The sequence below is a fragment of the Alexandromys fortis genome, unplaced genomic scaffold (assembly GCF_014885135.2).
Source record: "Alexandromys fortis isolate MF-2015 unplaced genomic scaffold, M_Fortis_MF-2015_v1.1 scaffold_3, whole genome shotgun sequence".
NCBI lineage: Eukaryota > Metazoa > Chordata > Mammalia > Rodentia > Cricetidae > Alexandromys > Alexandromys fortis.
This window is the reverse complement of record NW_026067909.1, coordinates 11,751,623-11,767,622: the sequence shown is the minus strand read 5'-3', so window position 1 is coordinate 11,767,622 and position 16,000 is coordinate 11,751,623. Positions and strand designations below refer to the sequence as shown.

At 51.2% G+C, this 16,000-nt stretch overlaps 1 protein-coding gene across 1 annotated transcript in view; it reads left to right on the top strand.

The window, feature by feature from the left end:
• Positions 1-13,638, top strand: part of Osbpl5 (oxysterol binding protein like 5) — a 56,084-nt gene extending 42,446 nt beyond the window's left edge. The window contains exons 14-22 of the mRNA XM_050136731.1: positions 725-823; positions 6,443-6,540; positions 6,910-6,999; positions 7,091-7,227; positions 7,621-7,806; positions 8,228-8,354; positions 9,151-9,277; positions 10,141-10,243; positions 12,486-13,638. Coding sequence (XP_049992688.1) covers positions 725-823; positions 6,443-6,540; positions 6,910-6,999; positions 7,091-7,227; positions 7,621-7,806; positions 8,228-8,354; positions 9,151-9,277; positions 10,141-10,243; positions 12,486-12,624 — 1,106 coding nt within the window. The 3' untranslated portion in view covers positions 12,625-13,638. The remainder of the gene's footprint in view (positions 1-724; positions 824-6,442; positions 6,541-6,909; positions 7,000-7,090; positions 7,228-7,620; positions 7,807-8,227; positions 8,355-9,150; positions 9,278-10,140; positions 10,244-12,485) is intronic.
• Positions 13,639-16,000: the final 2,362 nt, after the last annotated feature.

Here is a 16,000-nt window from a genome sequence, read left to right as displayed (position 1 = left end):
TAGAAAGTCAGTCTATAGATGATAGATAATACATAGGTGGGTAGGAGGCAGAGAGATAGGTAATAGGTAGATAGATAGAATGTAGGTAGATATATAGAGGTGAAATCAGAGTGAAGCACAGTGTTCCACTACATGGGTCCCATCAAGTGTTTTGGTAGCCGCACGTGGCTGGTGGCAGGCACTGGAATGTTCTAAGAAGGCCAGAGCAGCCTATGATCACAGCACATGCTGCGTTTCTGTGCTTCTCTGAGCTGGGGAATGGCAGTGCCCGGCAACCTCACCAACACCTTTCCCCCTCAGGTGCCTCTTTACCTTGGGTGCAGGTGTGTGCTCAGGGCTTGTGTGTCCAGTAGCTGCAGACGGTAGCATGTGGCAGCTGCACCCATGTTCCATTCACCTTTCCCACCTATGCCCTGGGCCCAGGCTAGCTCCAGAAGGTTTATAGTCTCCACCCTGAAGCTCCCTGGTGGAGTAAGTAGGTTAGATCACAAACACGCTGCAAGGCCGATGATCTTCCCAGAATCCATAATGGGTGCAAACCAAAGAGTTTTTATGATATCCAAGGACCAGAGGTTGTGTGTCTCTCCCTCGGTGCTCCAGCTCTCCAGTTCTCCCGGCACTGGGAACTCTGGGATATTTTGAAAGGGCACTCAGACCTTGGGGTCCAGCAGCAGACAGATGCTAAGGGTCTGTGCCTTCAACAGCCCCTGTTCTGTCCTTGCAGGGAACTCCCTGTCAGCGCTTTTGGATGGCAAAGCTAAACTCACCTTCCTGAACCGCAAGGAGGAGTACACCCTCACCATGCCCTACGCCCACTGCCGAGGTGAGTGACTGCCACGCCCCCCATAGGCCAGGCTAGCCCTCAGTCGTGGCGTAGGGGACTGCGTTAGCTACTTGTCCTCTTATGACATGGTAAAAACAACTAAGAAAGGAAGAAAGAGCTTATTTTGGAATCCACTTTGAGGGTACAGCCCACCACGGAGGGGTAAGTGACGCAGCTGGTCATATTGAATGCACAGTCAGAAAGCAGAGAAGTGATCCTGATATTCAGCCAAGGACCCCGGGATATGCCATCCATACCTAGGGTGGGTCTTCCTTGCTCTGCTAAATTTCCTTGGGAAGACCCTGGTAGACCCACCCAGAGGTATGCCTCCCAGGGGATTCCAAATTCAGGCGGCACTGACGATCGAGATGAAGCAGAGCAGATGCTAAGCACTCCCATGTTTGCTTGTTTGAAGGTGTCCTGACCTGGGTGACTTTTCAGAACTGGGGGTGTAACTCTGGGTGGACTCCTAGTTTCTCCTCGCTGATTTTTGCCTCTGGTTCCTGTTGTGTTAGTGATCAGTCCCAGCTGCTGGGGAGGCGAGGCAGGAGGATTAAAATTTCAGAGCCTGCCTGGGCTGCAGAGTAAGTTCAAGACCAGCCTGGATAACTTAGTGAGACCATGTCTCAAAATTAAAAGATAGGAAGGGAGCTGGGCTCCCTGCTCAGTGGTGCACACTTGCCTGGTATGTATGAAGCCCTGGGTCAGGTCCCAGCACCACATACACAGGTCAAGGAGAAATATAATTCCTGTAAACCCCTACCCACCCCCAGCCTTCTGTCACAGACATCTTCCTTAGCATGGTAGACATTGTTACATGTTCATGGCAAACCCAGACTAAGACTTAGCTTTTAGCTGAAGTCCACAGTTTCCTTGAAGGCCCACTCCTTGTATATATTCTGCAGATTTTAAGACTAGTGACATTGAGTTACCACTGTAGTGTCAAACTGAAGAGCTTCCCCACCCTCGAAATCCCTCTGGTTGGGGGCTGAAGCTGAAGCTCAGCGGTAGAGCACATACTGAGCCTGCGGAGGCTAGTATCCAACCCTGAGAACTCCCGAAAATAAAGTTGAGAATCCATGCTAAACCTGCTGTGGTGGCTTATACCTTTCATCCCGGTACTTGGGAGGCAAAGGCAGGTCTCTGTGAGTTCAAAGACAGGGCTACATAGTGAGATCATATCTTAAAAAGTAGAGAAAAAAAACCCAATTCACCTTTGACCTGGCACAGCTCTGACAACTCAAAGAATGAGCTGGTCAAGTGCAGCTGGATTTGGGGAGCAGCATTTAGCTTATGCCCCTAAGTCTTCACACCCTGCCGGCCAAGCTCCTTTCTCAAGTGCCTCTAAGTCTCTGGCAGAGCTGGTGCAGACCTGGCCTGAGAGCGACAAGTATATTAAAGCAGCAGGGCAGATGTGCTCCTAGAGAAACAAACACAGCACACAGCCAAAGCCAGACTCCAGAAACGCACGCGGCTGTTGACGCTGGGTGTGCCGCCTCCCTGATCTTATCAGGATTCTTACCACGCACTTTGCTGCAGTCTGGCACTGACAATAGCTGAGCAGCAGCTTGCTGTGACGTGGTTACTCTGGTTAGGTTCCAGAGAACTATCCTCACTATTGTTTTAAATGTGATTGACTTCCGTTCTCTGTCTGGGAATATTCATGCCCTGTTGTGTGAGTGACCTGTATTCCACAGACAACAGCAAGACTCTAAAAGATTCTCAGGAAAATTTGTTTAGTGAGCTAGGCATGGTGGTACATGTCTTTAAATCCAACATGCTAGGGACAGAGGCAGGGATATCTCTGTGAGTTCAAAATCAGCCTGGTCTACACAGTGAGTTCCAGGACAGTCAGAGCTACATAGTGAGACCTTGTCACAAAAACAAAAACAACTAAAGTGTTGCTGTTGTTGTTGTTCAGGGGATGACTCTGGGGTCTAAGGTCTAGAGTATAGGATGTGTGAGTGTCATAGGGTCTCACAGAAGGAAGCATTCAGAGCTATAGGGGTAGACAAGACCCAGGAGCCAATAATGGCTGCTTGGACCTTAGATAAGATGATGTGATTTTTCTTGGTGTCTCTGCCAGTTCTACAAAGCAGACTGTTTGGGGGCCACACAGGAAGTGTCCAGTGAAGTCCCCAGAGTCAGAGTGATGTCGCTGGTCCTTGGTGCTTCTTTGGCTATGGAAGGCCTTCTGTAGCAATCTCTTATGACAGAGACACTTTATAAAAGTCTCTGTGGTGTGAAAATGGCTGGGGACAAACTGCCAGCTACTAGGGCCAAGACCTGCCAAGGTCTCAGATCCTTAAGACTGCCCCTTCTTCCATCTTATCTCTTTGGCTCTCCCCCATCTCCCTTCTTCCTTATCCTCTTCCTCACCATCCCTTTGTTCTTTCTAGTTGTATCTTATGTATGTGTATGTTTTGTCTGCATGTATGCATGCTTGTAGTACCCACAGAGGCCAGAAGAGGGGGGTCAGCTCACCAGATTCTTCTAGAACTGAACTTATAGGTGCTTGTGAGGCACCATGTGGGTTCTGGGAATTAAACTCCAGGCCTCTGCAAGGGTAGCCAGTGCTGCTAAAACCTAACCCCCTTACCCTCACTCTTTCCTTCTACTTTACTTTTTTTTTTGACCTGGGACTTCCTTTATCTTCTTTCCTCCCTATCTGTTCATTCAGGCACTTAAAAGAACATCCTAAGAGCTAGCTATGATGGTACAAACCTATAGCCCCAATATTTAAGAGACTGAGGTAGCCCCAGGCCAACCTGGGCTACATTGCAAATGTAAAAAAAAGATAATAATAAATTAAAAATAAAAATAAATAATAAATAATTTTATGCCGGGTGGTGGTGACACATGCCTTTAATCCCAGCACTCAGGAGGCGGATCTCTGTTAGTTAGAGGCCAACCTGGTCTACAACAACAAGTTCTAGGACAGCCAGGACTGTTACAGAAACCCTGTCTCAAAAAAAAAAATTCTATATTTTAAAATACCAAGTTCACATTTACGCTTCCTGCCAGGCTCAGGGCAGCAGCTGTGGCTTGCCTCTCCAGGGTTCCAGCCCCAAGAATCCAGGCTGATGGCCCCACCTCGGTTCTCCCATCTAGCCATGTGACACAGGAGGAAGCAGTCTTAGGATAATGGGACTCTCGGTGCTGTGGCTGACAGCACAGCTTGCTTTCCGTGGTTGGCTTTGTGTTCAGCATATCTTCCAGGGGCTTTCGGAGTCCATGGACTGGAGTCCATGGTCCCCTCCACGATTACACCACTGCTCACACCTGTTGTAGGAGGCCGCTTGTTTGTTCCCCGCTGCCCAGACTCGAAATAACCACTCAGAAACTATATAATTTAAATCACTGCTTGGCCAATCACTTAAGCATATGGATAGCTAGCTCTTATATCTTTGGTTGACCCATTTCTATTGTTTTATATTTTACCACAAAGCACACGCTACTGCACGTATGTGGAGGTCAGAGAGCAGCTTGAAAGAGTTGGTCCTATCCAATCACCATGTACAACCCGAGGATCAAACTCAGCTCCTCAGGCATATTGATAAGCATCTTGAAGCTTATGAAATAAAGATTTTATTTGGGCTTCCAATTCCAGAGAGATAATTAGCCATCATTGTGGGGAGGCATGACAGCAAGCAGCAGGCACGGCAGCTAGAGCAGGAGGCTTTGAGTTCGTATCTTGAACCTCAAGCCAGAAGCAGAGAGAACAAAGGAAAATATCAAAAAACTCCCAGCGTGGCCTCCAACTTATAAGTCCAACCTCCTGACTTATGTCCTCCAACAGGGCCACACTCCCTACACCTCTTCAAGTGGAGGCCAGATATTCAAATACATGAGCCTCTGGGGATATGCTCATTCAAACTGCCAGTCTCCTCACATAGTCCAGGCTGGCCTGGTACTCACTCTGTAGCGCAGGCTGTTCTCCAACTCATAATCCTCATGCCTCGGCCTCCAAGTGCGGAGATTACGCCAAACTTGTAGCTGACTTTTCTTACCTTGTAATGCAGCCCAGAGTTAGACTAACTCTAACCCTAACCCTAGTCCTCTGGAGCAACAGGAAGATCCCACCTTCCTCTAAACTATGTAGTTCCCTGTGGCATTTGCTGGGTATAGCCAGTCCCCTTGGAAGAACGTAGGGGTAGGAGTTGAGCCTTTTGCTGGTACAAATGGCTCTTCCTGCAGTGATACTTTGTTTATGTTTTAACAAATAAAGCTTGCCTGAAGATCAGAGTGCAAAGCTAAGCCACTAGGGGCCAGGGAGTGGTGGCACATGATTTAATCCCAGGATTTGGGAGACGGGGGCTCTCTGTTAGTTCAGGGTCACCCTGGCCAACACAAGATTGAATCTGTCTAAAAGAGAAACAGAGCTCACACAAAGGTGATCCCAGCACTTGGGATCAAACACCCTTTAACCCCCAGCACTAAGGAGATGGAGACAGGAGTGATGGCTGAGTGGAGAGAGGAATATAAGGCAGAAGGAGACAGGAGCTGAGAGCAGACAGTTGCAGTCTGAGGATCGGCCCTGCAGTAAGAGGAGAAGTCTGAGGACAGGATGGCCTGTTGGACCTGAGCCTGGATAGAGGTGAAAGGTCCCACTAGTGGCTGGCCTCACTGCTCCTCTGACCTTCAGCAGTAACCCCTATATCTGACTCTGGGTTTTTATTAGTAAGACCAACTAGAATTCGGGCTACACTTACTTTTTTTTTTTACTTTTCATTTTTGAAAATGAAATATTTTATTTCACATTTCTGAGTTTTCACATAGAAATGTTTGGGTGTTTTGTTTCCTCCGTGTCTTAGGATCTTGCTGTGAAGAGACACTATGACCACAGCAGCTCTTATAAAGGAAAGTGTTTAGTTGGATCTGGCTTACAGTTCAGAGGTTTAGTCCATTGTCATCATGGCAGGAAGTGTGATGGCAGGCAGGCAGGAGTGGTGTTGGAGGGGTAGCTGAGAGTTCTACATCCGGATCAGTGGGCAGCGGGAAGAGAGAGCTGCTGGGCCTGACTTGGGCATTTGAAACCCCAAAGCCCACTCCCAGTGACACATTTCCTCCAGTAAGGCTGCACCTACTCTAACAAGGCCACACCTCCTAATCCTGGTCAAGTAGAACCATGCCCTAATGACCAAGCATTCAAATATATGAGCCTATGAGGGCCATTCCTATTCAAACTACCGCAATCATGGTGGTGATTTTTAAATTAGATTATATTTTCCGTATGACCAGAAGTGGACTGAGAAGAAGACATACTGGGTTTTCAGATGCACATGACACAGTCCTGGGGGACAGCTGGGAACAGATACACTTGCACAGTCCTGGGGGCGGCAGGGAACAGACACAACTACTCTCTAGTTTTGGTGCAGAACCCAGCCACAAATGTGACTGCTCAGACACTGAGATTGGGGCTCCTGAAGGAGCTGACCCAGTGAAGGGTATGGCATCTCTAGACCAGAGCAGAGGCTCCTTCCTGGGTCACAGTACTGAAGGACAGGCAGGCTTCTGGCTCCATCTCAGCAAACCCCCTTCACACACCCTCCCCACCCTCCTTGCCTGTCTGCCGACACAGGCTTTCAGGGATGAATCCCAACACCAGTTGCATTTCAGGGATCCTGTATGGCACCATGACGATGGAGCTAGGGGGCAAAGTGACCATTGCGTGCGAGAAGAACAAGCTCCAAGCTGAACTGGACTTCAAGCTCAAGGTAATGGATGCAGCTGTGGGAGGCAGTGCCTGGAGCTCAGGGAGGGAAGGAGGGCTGATCCCCTCCTTCCACACCAGGCGAAGTGCCCCAAACAAGTACACCTTTGCATCCCCACAGACAGGGCCAGGGAGAGAAAGGGTTGCCCATAGGCCACACAGCGGAGCCTGCAGGCCTAAGTCCTATCATCCTCATGATAAAAGACTACAGATTTGAGTCCAGACCAAGGCACCGGAGTGAGGGCATCTTTTTCTAGTAGTGAACCTCATCTAAGCCATAGTCGTGAGAATGAGTGTCCTGGATCTCTGAGGGTGTGCCTCTAAGCAGAGCCCTCCTCCTCCCCACTCATCCGGTGGCCACCTTCTCTTCCAGCCTTTCTTTGGGAGCAGCACCAGCATCAACCAGATCTCTGGAAAGATCATGTCAGGGGAGGAGGTCCTGGCACGCCTCACCGGACACTGGGTAAGACATCATTCCTCAGGAGCCTGGCTGAGCCCTAGGGTGGTCACCAACCAGGCCAGCAGCTCTGATGCTGCTGTGCCATCTGGGGCAGGACAGAGATGTGTTTATCAAGGAAGAGGGCGGTGGAGGCACCGAGCTTTTCTGGACTCCGAGTGAGGAGGTCCGCAGGCAGCGGCTGAAGCGGCACACGGTGTTATTGGAAGAACAGAACGAGCTGGAGTCTGAGAGGTGAGGCCCTCTGTCCAGGAGTCCTGCTGACCACAGCCTGTGCTAGCCAGAGGGGTGGGTTGTCAGGGTCACAGTGCTGGGAACACTTTCCAGGGTGTCTGTCAAAGACAGAATAGATCCCTCAGGCCAGATCAACTGTCCTGCTGGGGACAGCTGGAGGAGAGGGCCTCATCATAGCCGGCGGCAGGTGGGAGCCCATCTTAGTTCATAGTGTGGAGTCAAAACCTGAGAGACACAGGCTTCCTGCCAGATAGTCAGCCCTCTGTCGCTGAAGGCAACCAAGTGGAGAATACGCTAAGCCTCCTTCCGATGTAGAGGGGACTGATTCTGGGCTGCTGATTAATGGAGCCGCCCCACTCTGAGTCCCTGGTGGGTTGGTCCTCTGGCCTGTAGGCTCTGGCAGCATGTCACCAAGGCCATCCGTGAAGGTGACCAGCACAAAGCCACACAGGAGAAGTCTGTGCTGGAGGAGGCACAGCGGCAGCGTGCCCGGGAGCACCAGCAGAGCCTCACTCCATGGAAGCCACAGCTCTTCCACCTGGACCCACTCACCCAAGAATGGCGCTACAGATATGAGAAGTGAGTGGCTCACAACACAGTTTCCCCTGCCCAGGGATGACAGTGGGCGGGACATCCTGTGTCAGTCATCCCTCACAGGCCCGCAGTCAGTCTGATGGGAAACCCTTACTGAGACCCTTCCCAGAGGATTCTGGGTAGTGTCAGGTGACAGTTGAAGCTGGAGCCTGCAGACCTACTCAGCAGTGTCGGCTTTAACTTGGGGGATGTCACAGAGTCTCTAATCTCCTCTCCCTGCCTTCAGTAGTACCTTAAGGATAAGGGATACAGAGGGATGGTCAGACAGGCCCCCTAAGCCTTCCCTGCAGACCCTGAGCAGTGGTCATCCCCTGGGTCATCATGAGAGGCCGAGTCTAGGCTAGGACAGAACCCTCTCCTGTGAGGGTCATCACCTCTACTGATGGACACCATCTGGACCCTCCAGCCACAGCCCCTGGGACCCCCTGAAGGACATCGCCCAATATGAACAAGATGGGATTCTTCACACACTACAGAGGGAGACTATGTCTAGCCAGACAACCTTCCTAGGGAGTCCGGGGTCCAGGCACAAGGTCAGTACCCCTCACCAAGGCTTCAGCCCAGGTTTGATCTCAGTGACTGGCTACCACTGAAGCCCTCACTCCCTCCACCTGACCCCTCCTCCCTCAGTGCCCGTGTCTGAGATGTCTCAAACCCTACCTGGCTGCAGGCCTTCACTTACCCCAGGCTTCTCATTACTCCTTCCTTTCCAGTGGGGAACCCAAGATACAGAATACCTGATTCATGGGTATCCTGGGCCTCATAGTTTAAGACTCCATGCAGGTGTCAGCTGGCTGCCAGCCTGTTTACCCCCAGAAGCCTTTGTCTCATTTTGCAGCTAAAGAAACCTAGGCTTAGGGTAGCCTAGGGAGGAAGAGGAGAAGCCAGCATCCATACATGCCTAGGGCCTGGAAAAGGCAGGAAGGAGTCAAAGGGTTGGGAGAGCTCCAGGAAAAAAAAAAAAGGAGAGAAACACACATTTGTGTAAGGTGAGACTAGGAACAGCTCCACCAGGTGTACCTAGTCGAATGCTCTGGGTTTCAGTGTGAATAGCACTGGCCTTGTGACAACCATGCAGAGCTGACTGCTCCTCATTCCTGAAAAGGAGGTCAACGGTTTTATGTTCCTGATGGGAAACTGAAGCCCCAGAGATGGAATGGCTACAGTCCATGTCCGGTGATTTAAACCGCCTGTGTCCAACTGCAAAGCCACTGGGCCCATCCTCTGCACATGGCCCTACTGTAGTGCATCCTGACATTAACAGGCTACCATGTCCCCAAAGGGCCCTTGGGAGGAGACCCTAGATACAGTAACTCCATCTCTTTACAGAGGCCTGGCCCTGACCGGCGGCTCCGCAAGGCCAGTGACCAGCCATCTGGCCATAGCCAGGCTACCGAGAGCAGCGGTTCCACACCTGAGTCCTGCCCAGACCTCTCTGATGAGGACTTTGTTCCTGGTAAGTAGCTCCCAGGGTTTCATGCATGCTAAGCAGGCCCTGGCCCTGGCTGGTGGAAGGCAGAAGGAGAGGACCTGTCCCTGCCTGCAGCCCCTCTGCAGGATGGTAAGGACCAGGATGTACCTTCCAGAGATGAGGATGCAGGGGCAGGTGACTTCATAATACATCTTTACTTGTCCTGCCCTCCCCTCTCCCTGTGAGTTCTGCTTTCTCAGAGTCTGGGGACAGTCAGACCTGATGAGGACTGTAGTCAAGACATGGGAAAGAAAAGAGAGTACTGGATGTGTGGCCTAGTGGTAGAATACCTGGCTAGCATTTATGAAGCCCTGGGTTCAGTCCCAGCACAGCATAAACCCAGCCTGACATGCACACCCATAACCCAGCACTCCAGAGGTCACACAAGAGGTCAGGGGCTAAGGTGATCTTCAGCTACATAGTGAGTACAAGGCCAGGCTAGGATACACGAAACCTACTTTAAAAATGGGGATTGGGAGAGGACGTGGTCCCGGGGTAGGATTTTCCTGAGCCTCGGGGATACTGTGAGAGGTTGGTTGAGTACTGCTCATTGCCCAGCCCCTGACCTGCCTCTGACCCTTTCCTGATGGGTCATTTGTTGTTACTGAGCCATCTATGTCTCCCCAACATTATTCCCATCTCTGCAGTGGCCCAGCCTTGTCTTGGTCACTCATCTCTATTGCTTTCAGGTTAGCTGAGCCTGCATCCCCTACTAACTTAACTTTCCCTGTCTCTTTGTGGCTGGCTCCTGAGGATTTCTCAGGTAGTAGATCAGGATCTAGGTCAGCCAGGACATCCCAGCTCACCCTGGTTTCTTACTCCCTGCTATCTTCATCTTGGACTTCCAGGTAGCGAGAGCCCATGCCCTCGGTGCAGGCGAGAGGCGCACCGGCTCCGGATGCTACAAGAGGCTGTGCTGTCTATTCGGGAAGCTCAGCAAGAACTGCATAGGTAAGAACACGGGAGGCGGAGGGACCAGCCAGTGTAGGAGAATACAACCCTTATGCAGGAGCCAGGGGCACAGGCAAGGGGCTTAGAAGAAAGGCAGGGCTAGGGGAGAACCTCTTCCCACCCGCTCCAGGTGTGTGAAAGCAGGTAGCAGCCCTCCTGGACATCCCAGGATCCCTGCAGCTCACCAGTACCTCTGTACAGATTATCCTCAAAGCAAAGGGAGTGTCTGAGAGCCATATTATGTGACTTCAGTGGGTACGAACTAGGGCCACACAGTTCCTTTCTGTCAGCACACAATATCATGTGAGGGCACCGTATGCCATCACACTTGGTTCTTGCCTGTAAAGGGGGTTAACAGCCAACTGAGAGGGGGCAGAAGGCGTGGGTGTGGAGAGCAAGCTTTGTGCCCATCCTCTAGGCACCCGGCACGGTACTTGACTGATTCCTTCTCGGCTCTTGCCAAGAGAGTTGGTTGATAGGGATGAGTCATGGAGTGGAGAGAAATGAGTCAGGGCTGGGACACTGAGGGGGAGGGTGGGGCAGGAGTGGGATGTGCTGAGTACCTCCTGGGTCAGGTGAGCTCCAGATACACAGGGCTGGGACAGTGATGAGAGTGGGGACAGGAGTGGGATGTGCTGAGTACCTCCTGGGTCAGACGGGCTCCAGATACACAGCACCACATAGAGATCTCGATACCTGACTGTGGGCTGGCTGAAGTCAACTGCTGTGGTTTTGGAAGGCGAGAGGTTACTGACTAAAGGCCCTTGGGTACCTGTAGGGAGGGGGAGGAATGACTTAAGACCCTGGGACCTTGCTGGGCAGTGGTGGCGCACACCATTCATCCCAGAGTCAGGAGGCTGAGGCAGGCACATCTCTGAGTTCAAGGCCAGCCTGGTCTACAGAGTGAGTTCCAGGACAGCCAGGGCTACACAGAGAAACCCTGTCTGGGAAAAACAAAACAAAACAAACAAATGAAAAAGACCCTAGGGCCTGATGGGCAGAGAGCTTGGAGAGGCTGTATCTTGGCCCCAGGAAAGCTGATGGCTCTGCCAGCCTACCAGTGCTCCCCATGCCAATGCCAGTTTCTCTTTATCATATCTGTGAACTCTAGAGGTCAAACAAACAAAAAACCTTCAGTAATCCACAGGCGTGTGTAGAGAAAATTGGCTTGCCATCAGAGGCAAAAAGTGCTGGGATCTGAGTCAAACATGACCTCTCTCTCTGTTGTTCTGGGAACTGTATGTCTTGTGGTTTGCCTGCAGACGGCCATCAGTGAAGCCATGAAAATCTCAGTGCCTGATGCCTTGTTTGCTGCCCCTGCTGCTGCCACATAAATACACATCAGCTAATGAGCATGAGGAGTCCGAGGACCTCTGGGGTTCTTCTAATGTCACAGTGGGGAGCCCCAGACCCAGAAGGCTGACAGAGGGCTGAGGGGTGTGAAGTGGGCTGTGCACAGCCTGCTGAGGAGAAGGTCTTCCCGGAGGTGCTTGGCCAGGTTCCTAAGTATCCTTTAGTCAATCCAGGTTGATGCCTCTAGCCGATGTCTCAACAGTACAATGACTTTTGTCTTTCCATCCATTCCTTACCCAAGTAGTGTGGGCAAAGAAAGGGAAACCTGGTACCCCCCAAAAGGACTGTTGCCATCCAGGAAACAGAGCCCAGACACCAAAGTCCAAGCTTGGTGGATTTGCTCCTATGTCCCTGGCTGGCACCCAGCCTGAGGTGTCAACAAGACACTGATTGTTTCACATTCTGGAGGCTGAAAGTTCAAGATGGAAATTTCAGGCCTGGCTCTTCCCTGTGCCCTGTCCTTGGCTTGCAGCCATGGTCATCCCCTGGGTGTCTCTGTCTTGATCCCCTCTTAGGATCCCAGTCTAGATTAAGGGCCCACCCTAATGAACCTTTTAATGTAGCTTCCTCTTCAGAGATCTTATCTCCAAATAGCTGAGGGGACTTCAGCACAGGTTTGAGGAGGAGGACACCATTCAGCCACCACCCCAGGGGTGGTAGGAAGGATGCAAGCGGCCTATTCCTCAAGCCCAGACCCTCCTGTCCCACAGTTGATACCCAGGAAGCACAGCCCAGGTTCCTGCCCTGGGACCCCTCTCCCTAAGGAGCCCCCACCCACCCTGTAATCATGTTCCTGGCAGGCAGACCTGCCATCCTGTCTCATACTCCCTTGTAGGTTGGGAGGGTAGCCATGTTGGCATTGACACAGCCTCCGCTCCTGTCTTTGCAGGCACCTCTCAGCCATGTTGAGCTCCACAGTGCGTGTTGGGCAGCCGTCAGCCCCCAGCCTCCTGCAGAACCCCCGCTCCTGGTTCCTGCTCTGCATCTTTCTGACATGCCAGCTATTCATTAATTATCTCCTCAAATAGGAGCCCTTGGGGTCTCCAGGGTAATGCCTGCAGAGCCCCCTCCTAGGCACCCAGCACTTTACACCAGCCCACAGAGGCAGTGAAGCCCACAGGCGTGGCCACTGGGACAGAAGGGTCCTCGTACAAGAGGATAACAGGTGGGACCTGGGGCTCTGAGGGTGCTGTGACCCCAGCTGTAGGACACTCCAGGGAGCATTGGCCTCCCCTCCAGGGCCCTCCACCTAGCACCGGCCTTAATGCTAAAGCCAAATGCAGTTTCTGCCCTGCAGTGTGCCCCTGGGCATCTCAAGTTGACACTCCCAAGCCAGCCCCCACTTAGATCTGGGGGTCAGGAGGACCTATGCAGGCTCTGGACAGCCACTCACCGCAGGGCAGGGGAAAGCAAGGAGGTTTCCAAGAGCAGCGGGAAGGAAGACCCCAGGACTTCTCAGGGTTCTTTGGGTGATGATGTTGACTTCTGGACAGTCTGCCCGCTCAAGCACTGAGAAGCTGTGGTTGCTCTGGTGAGGACATTGAGACTTTTATCCTGTTATTAAGCTGTTTGGACAGGAGCCTGTTCAGGGAGTTACTGCACCCACACCTGCCCTACAGCCAGAGGAACCTACCTGTGCCAGAGGAGTACCCTGGCTAACTGCAGTATGAGCTTGTAAGCAGGAGAAGTGCCCAGGGGGTATCCCCCAAAGGCCAGGGAGCCTCAAGCTTGCCACATGCCCTGACCAACACAGTCTTCCCATTCTGTTGACATTCTGAATACATAGAGTTGCAATATTCCAGGCAGCTGTGTGCAGTGACCAGCCTCTGCATCCGGCCCCCAGCCCTGTGTGGATGGCCCTCTGTGCGTGTGTGTGCATATGTGTGGGCACCTACACGTACTCACATTTGGAGCCTTAATACCTTGTTGGTGCCATCTCCACTGTAACTGATCCTTTCAAGTTTTGTATCCATTTGTCTCTCTCCTTCCCCAGCCCAGGGGTGTGTCTGCTCCATGCCTTGAAATAAATGGAAATACATGTATGTTCTCTTCTTGGGGGATCCTTGAGCACAGGAAGAACTTCTGGGGAGGTGGAAAAACAGTGTAATAGGGCTGTCTTGAGCTGGAGGTACCAAGTGTGGGGTCCAAAAGGTGGGGTGCAGGTTCACAGTGTGGAGTGAGAAGATGACCCATCTGGACCCCTTGGGAGCCAGGGAGCAACTGTGGACATGGGAAGGATGATGCCTGTCGGGGCATTCTGGGAAACTACCAGAACTGGGAAGGTGAGGGAACGGATGGGGACCCAGTCTTTAAGTGACCACAAAGGAGTTTCTAAGCCTGGGCAGCCTGCTGTTGCCAGCATGGTGTTGCTGAAACGATTAAGCTTCTGTAGGCTCACATAGCTTGGAGGTATTCAGAGTAGCCCTAGGTGTTTGGCAGCACACTCCACAGCACCTCAAAGAGAAGCTGTAGCCCGCGTAACAACACATAGAAGATAACAGAAACAAAGGGAACAAAGGTGGCCAGGCAACACCCAGGAGAGGGTGGGGCAAAGGAGAGCCACATGGGATCACATCCACCCACCCCAGGATTCTAGAGGACCCTGCTCGTGGGACCTCCATGAAGCAGCCAGTCACCCTGGAGCATGGGTACCTGCAGGTGGCCAGTTTATACCACAGACATCTCTTTCTGGTATAGACAGGAAGCCCTGAACCCCTCACCTTGTCTCCTGCACCTTGTGCCCATGCGGAACTAGGGCCTGTCTCTCACAGCACCATCATACACCCTGGAGTTTTGGAATGTCCTCCTGAATTCTACTCCTGTTTCTTTATAAACTTAATAAACTCATTTAGTAGGGGGCTGTGATACAGACTTCAGCCCTTTATAAAAACATACACACACTGGGCTGGAGAGAGTTCTGCAGTTAAGCACAGCGATGCTCTTACAGAGGACCTCAGTTCTATTACCAGCACCCCCATGACAGCTCACAGCCATCTGTGACTCCTGTTCCAGGGATGTGAGCAATGCTCTCTCTGGACTCCATGGTCCACTTACATATATACAAGCAAAACAGTCATACACATAAAAAAAAACTTTAAAAAGGCACAAAGAAAGATAAAAATGTTGATTTCTATTTTATTAATTTTATATCTTCATTCACATATACATGCTTGCATGTATATCTGTTCACAATATGCATGCCTGATCCTGTGGAGGTCAGAAGAGGGCATCAGGTTCCCTGGAACAGGAGTTAAAAGTGACTGTGAGTCACTGTGTATGTGCCCAGGTCCTCTGTTAAGAGCTTCCAGTGCTCATAACCACTGAGCCATCTCTGCAGTTCTTGATTTCTATTTCTGTTAATAGACTTGAGCCAGATAATTTGGCGGGGCGAAGAACAGCCTCCTTAGTAAATGACTCAGGGAGTTGGATATCCATGTGTGAAAGAGTGAAGCTGGACCCTTCAGAATTCAAGTCCAGCAAGATGTCATCCCTGCTCTGTAGAGGTAGAAGGAGGTTAAAGGTTATTTAACCTGAGTTTGAGGTAAGCCTGGGTATTGGCTTCTCAAATGCTAGTACAGGCATGCGCCTTCATGTCCGGTCAAAAGACCCACGAGAGAGCACAGAGTCTGAGCAGCATCAGTGATCTTGAGAAAACGAAACCATGCAAGACACTTCACATCCATGGGGACAGCTACTAATTTGAAAAAAAAAAAAAAAACCTAAGCCAGGGAAACCAGAAATGTTTGGGAGGATGTGGAGTGATTGTAACCTTACACACTGCTGGTGGGCACAGGAGTCGTACAGATGCTGTGGAAAGTTACATGGCTATTCCTCAAAATATTACAAATAGCATCAATGGATCAAACCAGCCCACCTCTGGGTATATCCCTACAAGATCTCAGACCCATCTGCACATCCAACATCCCAAAGGTGGGAGCAGCTAAAGGTCCACAGGTAGATGGATGAACTAAGAAATACAGTCTGTATATTCAATGGAATGACATTCAGCCTTGAAAAGAACAGAAGTTCTGACGGAACAATATAAGCCTTGAAGGCAGCATGCTAAGTGGAATAAGCCTGGCCCTAGGGGCAAGTGTGGTTGTACTCTCAGGTGGTCCCGGAGCAGCAAGATGACAGCCGGGAAACCACAGGCTGGGGACAAAGCTGGGAAGCAAGGGTCCACTAGGGGACAGAGGTCAGTGAGGGAAGATGAGAAAGTTCTAGAGACTGGTGTGGAGATGGCTACACAGTCACGTAAAGACACCTCGGGTTAACCAGCTGTGTTCTGCAAGTGGATGAGATATTAAGTTCTGTGTGATGTGTGTTTTACCAAATTGTATAATACTCAGCAAACTCTTGGGAACGTGTGTAAGTGTTACAGCTCAGATGGAAAGGTATCCTGGC